The sequence below is a fragment of the Mauremys mutica genome, chromosome 3 (assembly GCF_020497125.1).
Source record: "Mauremys mutica isolate MM-2020 ecotype Southern chromosome 3, ASM2049712v1, whole genome shotgun sequence".
NCBI classification, from domain to species: Eukaryota; Metazoa; Chordata; order Testudines; family Geoemydidae; genus Mauremys; species Mauremys mutica.
Window position 1 is genome coordinate 173,553,080 of NC_059074.1, and position 15,454 is coordinate 173,568,533.

Genomic DNA, 15,454 nt, shown 5'->3' on the forward strand with positions numbered 1-15,454 from the left:
AGTTTCTGAGGCTGTGGATGGCATTGCGTTCTGCACGTTCAGCAATATCGTCAATCTATCCAACCACACACTCAGCCCAGAAGAAACGTCTGTCCTATCTCGGGGACTCTCTTTTTGCCCTGCCACCCCCACCAACATGATACAGTTCTGCGGCGATCTGGAAGCCTACTTTCGCCGTCTCCGACTCAAAGAATACTTTCAGGACAACACTGAACAGCGCACTGATACACAGTTACCCTCCCACCAACAGCACAAAAAGAAGAACTCCACATGGACTCCTCCTGAGGGTCGAAATGACAGTCTGGACCTATACATTGAATGCTTCCGCCGACGTGCACAGGCAGAAATTGTGGAAAAACAACATCGCTTGCCTCATAACCTAAGTCGTGCAGAACGCAATGCCATCCACAGCCTCAGAAACCATCCTGACATTATAATCAAAGAGGCTGATAAAGGAGGTGCTGTTGTCATCATGAACAGGTCTGACTACCAAAAGGAGGCCGCCAGACAACTCTCCAACACCAAATTCTACAGGCCACTTCCCTCAGATCCCACTGAGGAATACACTAAGGAACTGAACCATCTACTCAAGACACTCCCTACACTAACACCGGAACAAGTCAACATACACTTAGAGCCCCGACCAGGGCTATTCTATCTACTGCCCAAAATCCACAAACCTGGAAATCCTGGACGCCCCATCATCTCGGGCATTGGAACTCTCACTGAAGGACTGTCTGGATATGTGGACTCTCTACTCAGACCCTATGCCACCAGCACGCCCAGCTATCTCCGTGACACCACTGATTTCCTGAGGAAACTACAATGCATTGGTGAACTTCCAGAAAACACCATCCTGGCCACCATGGATGTAGAGGCTCTCTACACCAACATCCCACACGCTGATGGAATACAAGCTGTCAGGAACAGTATCCCTGATGATGCCACAGCACAACTGGTTGCTGAGCTCTGTGCCTTTATCCTCAGACACAACTATTTCAAATTTGATGACAATATATATCTCCAGATCAGTGGCACCGCTATGGGCACCCGCATGGCCCCACAATATGCCAATATTTTTATGGCTGACCTGGAACAACGCTTCCTCAGCTCCTGTCCACTCACGCCCCTTCTCTACCTACGCTACATTGATGACATCTTCATCATCTGGACCCATGGGAAGGAGACTCTGGAAAAATTCCACCACGATTTCAACAGCTTCCACCCCACCATCAACCTCAGCCTGGACCAATCTACACGGGAGGTCCACTTCCTAGACACTACGGTGCAAATAATTGATGGTCACATTAACACCACCCTATACCGAAAACCTACCGACCGCTATGCCTACCTTCATGCCTCCAGCTTCCATCCCGGGCACACCACAAGATCCATTGTCTACAGCCAAGCACTGAGGTACAACCGCATCTGCTCTAACCCCACAGACAGAGACCAACACCTACAAAATCTCCACCAAGCATTCTCAAAACTACAGTACCCGCACGAGGAAATAAGGAGACAGATCAACAGAGCCAGACGTGTACCCAGAAGCCTCCTACTGCAAGACAAACCCAAGAAAGAAACCAACAGGACTCCACTGGCCATCACATACAGTCCCCAGCTCAAACCCCTCCAGCGCATCATCAGGGATCTACAACCCATCCTGGAGAATGATCCCACACTTTCACAGGCCTTGGGTGGCAGGCCAGTCCTCGCCCACAGACAACCTGCCAACCTGAAGCATATTCTCACCAGTAACTGCACACCGCACCATAGTAACTCTAGCTCAGGAACCAACCCATGCAACAAACCTCGATGCCAACTCTGCCCACATATCTACACCAGCAACACCATCACAGGACCTAACCAGATCAGCCACACCATCACTGGTTCATTCACCTGCACGTCCACCAATGTAATATATGCCATCATATGCCAGCAGTGCCCCTCTGCTATGTACATCGGCCAAACTGGACAGTCTCTAAGGAAAAGGATAAATGGACACAAATCAGATATTAGGAATGGCAATATACAAAAACCTGTAGGAGAACACTTCAACCTCCCTGGCCACACAATAGCAGATCTTAAGGTGGCCATCCTGCAGCAAAAAAACTTCAGGACCAGACTTCAAAGAGAAACTGCTGAGCTCCAGTTCATCTGCAAATTTGACACCATCAGCTCAGGATTAAACAAAGACTGTGAATGGCTTGCCAATTACAGAACCAGTTTCTCCTCCCTTGGTTTTCACACCTCAACTGCTAGAACAGGGCCCCATCCTCCCTGATTGATCTAACCTCGTTATCTCTAGCTTGCTTCTTGCTTGCATATATAAACCTGCCCCTGGAAATTTCCACCACTTGCATCTGAAGAAGTGGGTATTCACCCACGAAAGCTCATGCTGCAAAACGTCTGTTAGTCTATAAGGTGCCACAGGATTCTTTCCTCCCCTACTAGTGATACAAGCACCTTAAGTCTCCGCCGACACAGTGGCAGTATCCTCCATTTTCCCAACAAAGGGGGCACTGGTACCTTGCTCTGTGGGGCCCTCCACAGCATCTGATGGATCTCTCCTGTTGGCCATACTGGGGGTCCTGGCTGAAGTCTTTCCCTTCAGCAAGAAAGAATTCGCCCCTCTCCCCACTTCAGCTGTCATTGAAACTGGTGCTCAGAACTGGTCTTGGAGGGGGATCTGCTCAGTCCAGGTCCGATTGTACCACCGGAACAGGAACGATTCCCATTGTTGTCTCCTGATAACGCTGTATCCTCGGCTTCCCCCTCACCTCCGGATGACTTTAGTCAGTTCCAGGAGCTCTTGTGCAGAGTGGTTGAGGACCTCCATATTCACTGAAGGAAGTACAGGACAAACATCAGCTTCTTGACATCCTGCATGCCTTGGTACCAGGGTTGCACTGCCAATCAACGATGCTATTCTTCAGCTTTCTCGAATGGTCTGGTACACCCCAGCTACTTGTGCACCCACTCCCAAGGTGGCAGAGAAAGAGGTATTACGTGCCGGCTGAGAGGTCTGTGTTTCTGTTCTCTGAGCACCCTCCTCTGCCGCCCCCCCCCAAATTTTCTAATGGGAGGGGATCGTCATGAGGAGGGAATCATGGCTGAATTCATCTGGTTTCCCCAGGGAAGTGCAGAATACTATAGAGGACCGACCTTCCTTTCAATGAGTCCCACCTCTTCAATCAGAAGACCGATGATTCCCTCCACTCCCTCAAGGATTCCAGAGCCACTCTATGATCCTTAAGCAGCTACATGCTAGCACCGAGGCACAAGTTTTTCCTGCACAGCGGTTCAAAGCTCCTCAGTTCTTCCATCAGTGGGCCTACAAACCGCCTTGCAAGCAGCAGAAGACTCAAAGATCCCATCCTTTTGGTCTGTCATCGCAGTCTTCAGCATCACATGCTCAGCCTTCACAGAAACAATATTTCTGAGTGTGCCTAGAGAGTTGCCAAACACTTTGCCTCCCGCCGTACATCTCACCCACTGCCTTTGGGGGGCATCTAGCACTCTTTTTACCAGATTGGAGTGCGGACAAATGGATCCTGGATGTCATTCAATATGGCTGTACAATCCGAGTTCACCACACTTCCTCATCCCCCACCCCGATCCTGCCTCAGGGACTACTCTCATGACAATATCCTCTTCCTAGAGGTGGACTCCACACTACAAAAGAGAGCGATAAGTCGGAGAAACGGGATTTCCTACTGCCCAAGAAGAAGAGTGAGTGGAGACCAATTTTAGACCTTTGTCATCTCAATTAGTTCATACACAAACCAGAGTTTTATATGGGCAGCTTAGCAGCCATCATCCCTTTGCTAGAAAAAGGCACAAGGTTTATGGCTCGCAATATGCAGAATGCCTGTTTTTCACATAGACATCCATCCAACCCACAGAAGGTTCTTAAGGTTCACAGTTGGCCTTTGGCATTTCCAATAAAGGGTCTTGCCGTTTGGACTCACCACTGCTATTTACCGAGGTTTTCTTTGTACTAGCAGCTCATCTCCAGTGTCAGTTGGTCCTTATATTCTGATATCTTGAGAACTGGCTCCTAGCAGGACAATCCAGTAGGGAGGCTCGAGCCTCAATCTCCATGTTGCTCATACTCCTCTCCTTCCTGGGGACGAGCATAAACAGAAAAAAATCTACTTTGGATCCCACGCAGCCCTAGAATTCCTTGTGGCCTCCTTCAGTGCGGTTCAGCATGAGCCTAGCTACTGAGGGAAAGATTTTTAGACCCTACAGGAACTGATTGTCAAAGTGGTGACCAATCCTTCTGTCCAGGTCAGGACTTGCCTGTTCCTCCTTGGTCATATGGCGGCCTGCATGTAAGTCTCCATCTTTGCTTGTCTGCACCTTCACTGCCTTCAGCTGTGGCTCCAGAAGGTCTATTCTCCCACATGACATATCCTGGATCTTGCTGGATGTACTCTCCTCTCTCGGATGGTGGACAAACCTAGGTCAGGTCTGCACCAGGATACCCTTCCTTCAGTCCTCCCCACGGATGCATCACTTGCCAGATGGGGTACCCACATGGGCAAGCCCATATCATGGGACCTGGACCACTTGGGAATCCAGTATGCACAACATTCAAGAGCTTCAGGCAGTACAGAGGGCATGTTGCATGTTTCTCCCATCATGTTCTCATTATGTCGGGCAACACCACCACCATTTGTTGATGTAATAAACGGGGGGGGGGGGGAAGAGGGACATGTGGTCACCAGCGCTTTGTGCAGAAGCATTCCAGTTGTGGGATTGGTGCAATGCCCACAAAATCCTGTTGTTGGCAGCCTATGTTCCAGGGACTCAGAATGTGATTATGGACTCTCTCAGCAGGAAATTTGTGATCGACCATGAATGGGAGCTCCATGACACCGTAGTCAGCAACTTTTTGGACCAAGGAGCCCTCCATGCCAACAGCAAATGCATCACATACTGCTCCAGAAGAAGGTCCTGGCACCCATTCCCAAGATGATGCCCTTGTCATCCGCTGTTCAGACCAGATCAATTACATTTTTCCCCCACTGCTGCTGCTGCCATGTGTTCTCTGCAGTATCAGGAGGGAAAGAGCCATGGCTATTCTGATAGCCCTATTCTGGCCTTACCAATTCTGGTTTCCTCACCTTCTCCGCATGTCAGTGTGTCCTCCACTTCCACTGCCAGCTTTTGCAGAACTGTTCATGCAACACGGCCGTGGGATCAGGCACATCAGCCTGCAAACAGTTCACCTCAGAGCTTGGTTTTTGGATGGCCATCTTTGCTAGAATGGGATTGTTTGTTTGCAGTATAAGACCTCCTCTTGAGCAGCAGCAAGGAGTCCATAAGGTGTTCCTATCAGGCCAAGTGGAAACATTTCACCTCCTGAGCCAGGCAGAAGAGTCTCGCCCCAAAGGATGTGGACATTCCCCTTATGTTGGACTACCTTCTGTCCCTGAAGATGTCAGGGCTTGAGCTCAATTCCATCAAGATGCACATGGTGGCTTATTAGTGCTTTCCAACCCCTTGTGGAAGGAAGCTCAGTGTTTACTTACCCATTGATTGCCATGTTTTGGAAAGGCCTCCTTAGAATTTATCCACCCATTCAACCTATCACTTCCCAATAGGACCTCACCATGTCCTCTCAACATTAATAAAATCATCCTTTGAACCTCTGGCTTCATGCTCCTTGTCTCTCCTTTCCATTATGGTTACCTTCCTGGTAGCTGTTACTTCTGTGAGAAGGGTAGGAGAATTGTGGGCCATGATGACTGACTCCCCTTTACCACATTCCATAAGGACAAGGTTTCCCTGTGTGTGCACCCCAAGTTTCTGCCAGTGGTGGTATCCCGTTTTCATCTCAACCAACCTATACACTTACCTACTTTCTTCCCAAAGCCTCATGCCTCAGTGCCACCTTCACTCCCTCGACGTCCACAGAGCATTGGCCTTCTACCTTTGGAGGACAAGACCATTTAGAAAGTTCCCTAGGCTGTTTATCACTATAGCTGAATGGATGAAAGGGAAGACAGTCTCCACATAGAGGATCTCTAAGTGGGTTTTGTGTCTGTTGTTGGTTACCGGGACTGTCCCCACCACTTGGAGTGAGGGCCCATGTCACGAGAGCGCATGCATCAACTACAGCCACCCTGCATGATGTACTGCTTCCAGACATATGTAGGGCAGCCACGTGGAGTTCGGTACATAGCTTCGCTTCATGTTACACCTTGGCGCAAGATTCTGCAATGGATGCTTAGTTCCATGCAGCTGTCCTCCATTCAACCATTCCATCTTCCTCCTTGCATCCTCTGCATACTTAGGTACTGCTTCTTATTCACCCTCAATGAAATATGATAGGAATCATCACTCGAAGAAGAGGAGGTTACTTACCTGTAACTTGGACGTTCTTTGTGATGTGTGGTCCCGATCTGTATTCTGATCCCACCCTTCTTCCCCTCTGATTCAGAACTGTTCGATTTGTGGTGGAGAAGGAACTGAGGGTGCAGTTTGACCACCTTGCTCTTTATTGCCTCAGATGAAACCATGAGGCATAGCAAGGGCACATGCGCAGCTTAACGGACACCACTACTTTCAAGTTGTCCGGCTCCGGACGCATGGCTCGTGCCTATAACCCTCAGTGGAATACAGATAGGACCATACATCTTGAAGAACTTTAAGTTACATGTAAGTAACCTCGTCTTCTCCTTTGTCACAGTAGTGCTTTGGGCTAGTTGCACCTGATCCCTCTGCTACACCAACGGGGTTGTGAAGCCAGCACATTAGTATACTACTGGCACTAGTCTTCTGCAGCACAATGAATCATTAGCACTAGGCCCACTTCATCACATCAGTGCTGTGCAAGACCAGCACCTGGGACTTCCAGTGTTGGTGCACTTTAGCACATGAACACTTGGTGAGAATGTGTTGGTGCCTGGGGCTGTTTGCCTGGGACATGAGCAGCTGGGGTGGTCAGTGTTGTACATTTCCTCCCACGCTTTCAGCTCCAGCATCATGTTGGCTTTATCTGCAGGTTCCTGTGCAAGTGCCTTCCTGGCAAATAACATTTCAGGCTATTGGCCCAACAACCTTTTTGCTCTCTGGTGCTCATTAGTCAGTGTTTTGGGGCCTGGTAAGATCAGTGCCATGCCCATCACCCCTCTGACACCTTGCTGAGTGGGCACAATGTCAGAACCTGATTGACTTAACCGGTGCCTGCATCTGACTTCAGTGCCTCACTTCATAGGGGCTCGTTGTATTTTCTTGGCATATACTCAGTGTATTGTGTTTGCCTTCTTGAAGAATGAGAGGAGCTGGGTACTTCTTGGCGGTTGAGAGGGTGCAATACTCAGTCCATGCAACCAAGTCATTGGTGTTCTTAGGATCCATGTAATTTTCCTTAAGAGTCCAGTTTTTATTATATCAGGATGATTGATTGGAATTGAACCCTGGTAGGTTTGGCACAAGCTAGGATTTTAATTAGGATCCTAGGCCATTACTAATATCATTGAAAGGGCATGTCACGAAGTCAGTTCCATCTTGAATGTCCTATCTCTGTCAACTTGGCCTATGGCAGAACAGATCTATAGCCACAGTGCCTTTAAGCAGATGGCCCAAATCATCCCAGCCTCTCAGAAGCAATCTACGCCAAAGGGGTTTTCATTGTAGGAAGGTGAGATGAGAGTATTGCAAATGGGCCCTTGCAAATCCTGTTCTTTTCTTTAAAAAAAAAAAAGCTACATCTCTCATTGCAAGGCTTTACAACTGCCTTTGTGTTACTGCAAAATAGGAGGAGCCAGCTGGTAGGGGTGGTGGCATCTGATAGTTTGCTCATTCTGTGGAGTGATAAGGCAAGTCTTCTCTCTCTGCAAAACCTCAAAGTATGTTAGCTCTAGGTGAACTTTCCAAGCAAGTTTAGCCTTCCCACATTGGCAGGCTTCCGTGGGAAAGCATAATAAAGCCTTCAATTCTTCATCTGTACCTGGATTTTGGTTCAAAAAATCCCACATAAAAGCGAGTTGTATACCTAATTCTTCAGGCAGCCCATACCTCTGGCATTTTAGCCAGTTCAGTAGCTCACAGGGCCTCACTTTTCTGTTACAACTGGTGTGGTTAGTTGAACTTCTGAATCCATAAGGTATTTATTACATAAAATTAAGATAATATCTGAGGGGGAGGGTTCTTTTTAAATTACCAGGCATGTCTTTTATAATATGGATGACAAAACACAGAATTTAGTCACTTAAAATATCTAGTCTGAAATTGTCAAAATACTACTGAATGTCATATTTACTTTTTTAATATCAGTAGCTTCCAGTACTCTGCTTAATGAAAAAAAATTAGCTGAGAAGTTTTTGATATACAATATATATGAAGATTATGTAATTAAAAGGAGATGCCTAGGTGTATCTTAAAGGTTTAACAATATAATACTGGCAGGGTCATGTACCTGTTTTGCAGCACAAGATAATCTAGTCCTAGAATGAGAGAGGAGAACATGAGCCCCCCCCCCCCCCCCCCCAAAAAAAGGTGCGCGTGGCACTTTTAACCTTTACATTAGAGCTTGAACATGGATATTGCTTATTGTAAATTTCCCCTCCATTCACATTTCTTTCTACAGTAGATATTCTGCCATTTGTGCACCTGGGCCCTCAGGGGCGATCACAGAAAATTCTGCCTTGATCTGTCTGTTTTTCAATCTGACAGTATCTGCCTCAGGACTGTATAGAGCATTTAAGAAAAGGGTGGGGCTGAATTATGTCATTTAGTCATACCAGTTTCTATCAACTCTGGCTTGACCCTTAGTTGAACTTGAAACTTTTGTGCTGAAGGGAATGGTAGTGCAAACGAGAACTGAAATGACTTGGAAAAGAAACGTATAAACCAAGATAATACAGCATAAAACTAGAACAATAATTAATGTTGTTTCTCATTGTGATAATCAGAGTGAAAGATACAACTTCTTTCTAAAATAAGACCAGTAAAAGAACGTTGTTTAAAAGGAACGTGTGTGAAATGCAAATTCATTATTTGGAGTAAATTATCTGCCATGATCTTAAAAGGTTGCTTATATCCATTTAGTTATTTTATTTTATCCATTTAGTTATTTTATTTTAAATAGGTCTTTAATTGGAACGGATGAACTGTATTTGTTTTGTAGTTCTTGATTTTTCCTAGTACTGTGAATGGTGTGATTTATTTGCAGTATGATAATTTTAATTTAGGCAAATATATATTTTTGAATTTTAAATTCCATCCAAAATTAGTTTAAGAAATGTGTTTTGGAAAAGTTAAAAATTGGAACTGCTTACACAAACAGGAGGTTAGATTGTTCCCAGACTTTTGTTTAAGCAGGGACTTCTCTGAGGATTCTCTTATGGAAATTACTCCCATCATCTTGCTGGTGGGTGAGAGAGAAGGATTTGTCCTCAAACTCCTCTTGGAAAAGTTGCCCCCAAACTTAGTGTTCCAGTAGTAGGCTGGCCTCTCCCTACCAATGTTACTTCACTTCCCCAGCGCTGTCCAGGACTCCCCTACACTGGACACTTCTGGGGAGCTATGGAGAAAAATTAGTGGGAGGCTGTACTAGTTTTTCCTGGTAACTTTTATGGAATTGGAGGGACATGGATTGGGGAGGAAGGGATGGTACTACAGAGGCAGTACTCCTTCATTTATATATGTAAGTGAGCATGAAATGTTCCTAAGACAAAGATAAGCCCCCTCCCCTCCTTGATGGCAGTGGCAGGTAAGCTACCAAAAATGTCTAATTTGACAGGATCACATTTTAAAAAAAAAATGATACTGACCTTATTTTTTTCCCCCATAGCTAACCTGAATAAAAATGCATACTTTGTTGTACACACTTTGTTATACAGTAATTCACTGACTGTACTGTAAGAAAAGCCACAAGGAATTATATATGAATTGTTTCACAGATTGCTGTACAAGATTTTTGTAGGATAAGAGATTTATAAATAAGATTTTTCTTTTGTTTTCCAGATTCAATATTAAATAAACATGGGTGCATTCTTGGATAAACCAAAAACTGATAAACATAATGCTCATGGTACAGGGAATGGCTTGCGTTATGGCCTCAGCAGTATGCAGGGATGGAGAGTGGAAATGGAAGATGCTCACACAGCTGTTGTAGGTATTCCTCATGGCCTAGAGGACTGGTCCTTTTTTGCTGTCTATGATGGTCATGCAGGATCTCGTGTGGCAAATTACTGTTCAACACATTTATTAGAACACATCACCAACAATGATGATTTTAGGGCGTCAGAAAAACCAGGATCAGCTCTTGAGCCTTCAGTGGAAAATGTCAAGAGTGGAATCAGAACTGGCTTTTTGAAAATTGATGAATATATGCGCAATTTTTCTGACCTCAGAAATGGAATGGACAGGAGTGGCTCAACAGCAGTGGGAGTTATGATTTCACGTGAGCATATATACTTTATCAACTGTGGTGATTCGCGTGCTGTTCTCTATAGAAATGGACAAGTGTGTTTTTCAACACAGGATCACAAACCTTGCAACCCAAGGGAGAAGGAGCGAATCCAGAATGCAGGAGGTAGTGTAATGATTCAGCGTGTTAATGGTTCATTGGCAGTTTCTCGAGCTCTGGGCGACTATGACTACAAATGTGTTGATGGCAAAGGCCCTACAGAACAGCTTGTTTCTCCAGAGCCTGAGGTTTATGAAATTTTAAGAGCAGAAGAGGATGAATTTATCATCTTAGCTTGTGATGGAATCTGGGATGTAATGAGCAATGAAGAGCTCTGTGAATTTGTTAAGTCTAGGCTTGAAGTATCAGATGACCTGGAAAAAGTGTGCAATTGGGTGGTCGATACTTGTTTACATAAGGTATGTAACTATTTTTCTTAAAAGTTGTTACACAATTGTTGATCTTTATTTAGATGAATACAATACCAGTTACAAAGAAGAATTTCACTTCTCTCTGGTTGTAATTCAGGTAATGCAGATAGCTTGCACTTCCTTCTTGTTGCCCAGAGAATTCTTCATGGTTGCATTGTAGCCTGCAGCACACACTGTAAGCTTCTTGAATGTGCTGCTGTTTTTCCAGCCAACATCATCTGCAAGGCTTGTGCATGTGGCATGATTACTATAATATACTTAATGCTTAATTGAGCCCTGATCTTACACTGAGCTCCATCTAGGCAGATTCAATATAGGGCACTGATGTCCAAATTCCATGTGAATAAGTTCATACCAGTGCCAAAATTGGAGTTGAATTTGAAGTTTTAGCCTCAATGTTCTGCAACTCTGGAAAAGGAGGGAATTTTTTGAGTCCCAACGACTATCCTTTTATTGACTGCAAAAGGTGAGAAACCTTTTAGGCCTGGTGCAGAAGGAAACTTTAAAAGCAAAGGCCTTTCTACTATGGTATTCTCCCTACTCCAGAGTCCTATTGTGCTCCTGCAGGAGAGTGGGTGTGATGATGGGTGCTAGGAGCTTCCCCCTGGTGTAGGCCTGAACAAAAAGGGCTACATAAGGACTAGTAACCCTGGGTTTACCATATTCATTTGGCTACTGGTGGTTGTCACAATATTCTCTCCAGATTCGCAGGGCAAGAATGGTGTAAACGGGGTGGTTACTCACCCCTGCCGCGCCTCCTGCTGGTCGGTCCCGGAATGTCCCTCGGTCCGGCCCTGGAGCGCCCCCGGCAGGCCGGTGACCCGCCTGTTCTCTGGCCCCGGCGTCCCTCCCTGGACCCGGTGCCCGCTATCTATAATTGGGTCTCCCCCTCCCAGGGGAACCCCGCGCTACTATCCCCGCCTTGCCTCAGTAGTGGCTACTGACAGTCATGGTCTAGCCCCACACCCTGGGGCAGACTGCAGTATCAGCCCACTCATCACAGGCAAAGGGGTTTGGACCTGCTGCTTCGTCCTACCCCTGGGCTGCCCCTTGCAACCCACAGTACCTATGGCCCTTCGCTAGGCCGCAGCCTGGGGCTGTCCTGGCTAGAGCTTCCCTGGCTCCTCAGCCTATCCCCCAGCTCTGGTTCACCCTAGGTGCCTTCTCAGCTCCCTAAGCAGCTAGGCCCATCTCTCTCTGGAGCAGAGAGAGACTCTGTCTGGGCTCTAGCTTCCCTGCCTCTTATAAGCCCCAGGGCTTCAGTTTGGGGCGTGGCCTCCAGCTGTAGCCACTTTCCCCATCAGCCCAGCCTCCAGCCGCAGCTCTCAAGCCCTGCCAGGCTGCTTTTCCAAGCCCTCAGGGCCGGAGCAGGGTCCACCCTGCTACAAATGGATAATTACTTAAAACCCTCTTTCAAATCTTTATGCTATATAAAAGCAGCTTGGATACCTATTCTTCTTCCAGTCCTTACTAAACTCCTTTACAAGCTCCTCAGACTACAGCATCAAGAGTTTCAGTTAAGCTTATACAAACATGGCAGGGAGAGGGAGGAAAGACCAAACTTTTGATTAATCAGCTCTGTGAGGGAATTAGTATACACTCTGGGAATGGGTGTACAGTAGTAAATTAAATTAAAGCTAGGGTTATAGTTTTGCAAATTACTACTGAGCAAAAAGTGAGGTACAAGAGAGAGATTCTGACAGAAAGTAGTGTTGATGTGTTCGCACAGTATGTGTTGAACTGTAATATCAGCTGGAAATTTGTACACATTTCCAAGTGGGAGATTAAATTAATATTAAACATTTGTAGTTTTGCATAATTTGCAAGAAAATCGAGTGTTCCAGATTAACTATATATTAGTGACTGATCTGGGGAGGTGGATAGAGAAACATAACGTTATGTTGGTTCTTGGCCCATATAAATGATCTTATTCATTTTTGGAACTTCATAGCATCAAAATGAAATGTAATTTAGGCAGTGGCACAAATAGAATTCAGATGAACGAATATATTTGGAATGAGCTGTAATGTCATAGAATAAAATATTAGCTTTTTAAATTTGTTATTGGTTTGGGTAACAGTTAAACAATTTCATCATTTTAAGTTATGATCTTTTTGTTGTTACCTTTTAAACAAGTGAAGAAATGCTTAATAATTATATAAGATAATATATAAAATTACAAGACTATAAAATAATCTTTCTACATGAAATATATTGCAGCAAATTAACATGTTACAAATGTGCAATAAAGTAATTGTGTTAACAGTGGTTCATTATAATATCTATCTTAGAACAAGCTAGAGTGATTAATAGCAAGGAAGGCAAGAGCTTTAAAACTAAGGATGCCTCTCATGTACTTTTTTTTTTTTCTCTCCACTATATAGGGAAGTCGTGATAACATGAGTGTTGTACTAGTTTGTTTTTCAAATGCCCCTAAGGTCTCAGATGAGGCAGTGAAAAAGGATGCTGAGCTGGATAAGCACTTGGAATCACGGGTTGAAGGTAGGAAAACTACTTTGTGTATTAAAAATGCTGCTGTCTTCATAAGCTTAAAAACCTAATGGTTCTCAAGTTTTAAATTATGCTGTGCCAAATTCAGACCTGATGTAAGTAGATAAAACTCTATGGATTTCCAAGATTAGAAAAAGTGTTAAAAGTTAGCTAACCCCAACATAACCTATATCTTTTCCTTAATCTAGACATGAGTTAACACCTTCTACCTCTGCTTAGTTGGTTGAAGTCAGTCACAGGCTTCACCCTAGGATTGACCTCGACCTGTTAAATTGTGGTAATAAATGTTTAACCTGTGCCTGTGGTAAGGAAAAGGTTGGGGTTAGCACTTGATTTAAGCACAGCTTCTTTGCCTAATCTAGGCAATTCCTATTGAAGTTGGTGGAGATGAACTTGCTTATATCATATCTTGAATGTAGCCCATTATATTTAAACAATGTATGCTAATCAAGCCTATAGTGAAAAATTGTATTTAGGAAATAATGCCTATTGTCTCCCACCCTCCTTTTTTATATTTTATGTCACACACACATTTTCCTTCAGTGATTATTCAGCATTATTTTATCATGATGCATCTTGCTATCTTTTTCTTCTAATGGCAGAAACACCATTCTTTTGTAAGCTATGATGCCACTGAGGTAACTTGAGTAATCTCTGGTTTTTAGAGAGCATGTGCCTCATATCAGCCATGTGTATTGTAGGATATATTGGTAGTTTGGTATTTTTAATTATTATTGCAGCAAATACTCAGACTGGCTCTCGAATTGGTTTTCTGTTTGTCTCCTAAATTTTGGCATAAATTAGATATTACTTGTTCAACAAATAAATATGGATTGTAAACACTTTGTCATTACATATACACCTCTACTCCGATATAACACTGTCCTCGGGAGCCAAAAAATCTTACCGCATTATAGGTGAAACCCCGTTATATCGAACTTGCTTTGATCCGCCGGAGCACGCAGCCCTGCCCCCCCCCCCCCCCGAAGCGCTGCTTTACCGCATTATATCCAAATTCATGTTATATTGGGTCGCATTATATTGGGGTAGAGGTGTATTGTAATATAATGCTAACAACTTATTCTATATTTATAGTTGCGAAGGCACTTTTGATTTACTCTTTTAGACTCTATTTCTAATGTTTCATTTCAACCCATAGGTTTGGTGATTGATTGATCGATTTATTTATTTATTTATTAGGTTTGAAGGAAAGCTGTTGTTTTTTAGTTAATGTGAAATAAGCTTTTCATGCACTAAAAATTGTTCAGGCCCTTTTAACATTTAAATAATTCAACCAATTTTTTATTTTAAAACTTTGAAGTTAGCATATAAATAGTCCTCAGTGAAAAATGCATGCTTTGCTAAGACTTTAATTTTTAAAAAGGGAAGAAAAAGAGGGTTTATGACTGAAAACAGCTGTATGCGCGAGCACATTATATTTTCCGGAAGGGTTTAAGTGTGCGCCAAGTGCAAATACTCCTGTTCTATGTGTATGTATAAGCATGTGTGTGTATGGATATCTGCATGCAGAACCCTATAAATCAGTGTCTTTGTTAATTTCTACCAATCCAGAGACTTCAGTAAAGTTCCCCTCTCTCTGTAGATGCAGATTTCTGAAGGTGACACCGCATGTGTAAAAGTGGCTTGCTGGCTCAATTTTTTTTTTCTTATCCTTCACAGTGCTCTTAATTCCAGAAATCCATTGTTTGATGCTATCTCACCAACTATTGTTTCTTTATTGAATCTTATATTTTTGGTTAAGATTATGTAAAAAGGCTGTGGCAAGACAACTCTCACAGTATCTAGTGGCCTCTCATCTCTTTGACCTTTGTCTGTCTTGTTGCTGAGCTAAGTATGGCACAGACACTCCTGTTGGTGATAGATGAAGATCACATGTTCGTGATGATGATATCAAATATGTCATCTGCCTTAGATACTGTTAACTACATGTTGGCATTGACTCATTTGCAAAACCACCACAGGAATGAATTGGGGCTGCTTTTGGATGGTTTCAGTCTGACTTTGGTGAGTGCTCTGCAGGTGGGTGGTGGTATACAATTGCTGTTCACTGAGGGCACTTCCATTT

At 44.2% G+C, this 15,454-nt stretch overlaps 1 protein-coding gene across 6 annotated transcripts in view; it reads left to right on the forward strand.

Annotated features, from left to right (window-relative positions):
- The window catches only part of PPM1B (protein phosphatase, Mg2+/Mn2+ dependent 1B), a 120,557-nt gene that overhangs the window by 82,048 nt on the left and 23,055 nt on the right, over positions 1-15,454 (forward strand). For all 6 annotated transcript variants that reach the window (XM_045011109.1, XM_045011113.1, XM_045011107.1 and 3 more), the window contains exons 3-4: positions 9,982-10,845; positions 13,242-13,359. In XM_045011109.1, coding sequence (XP_044867044.1) covers positions 10,000-10,845; positions 13,242-13,359 — 964 coding nt within the window. In that variant the 5' untranslated portion in view covers positions 9,982-9,999. The remainder of the gene's footprint in view (positions 1-9,981; positions 10,846-13,241; positions 13,360-15,454) is intronic.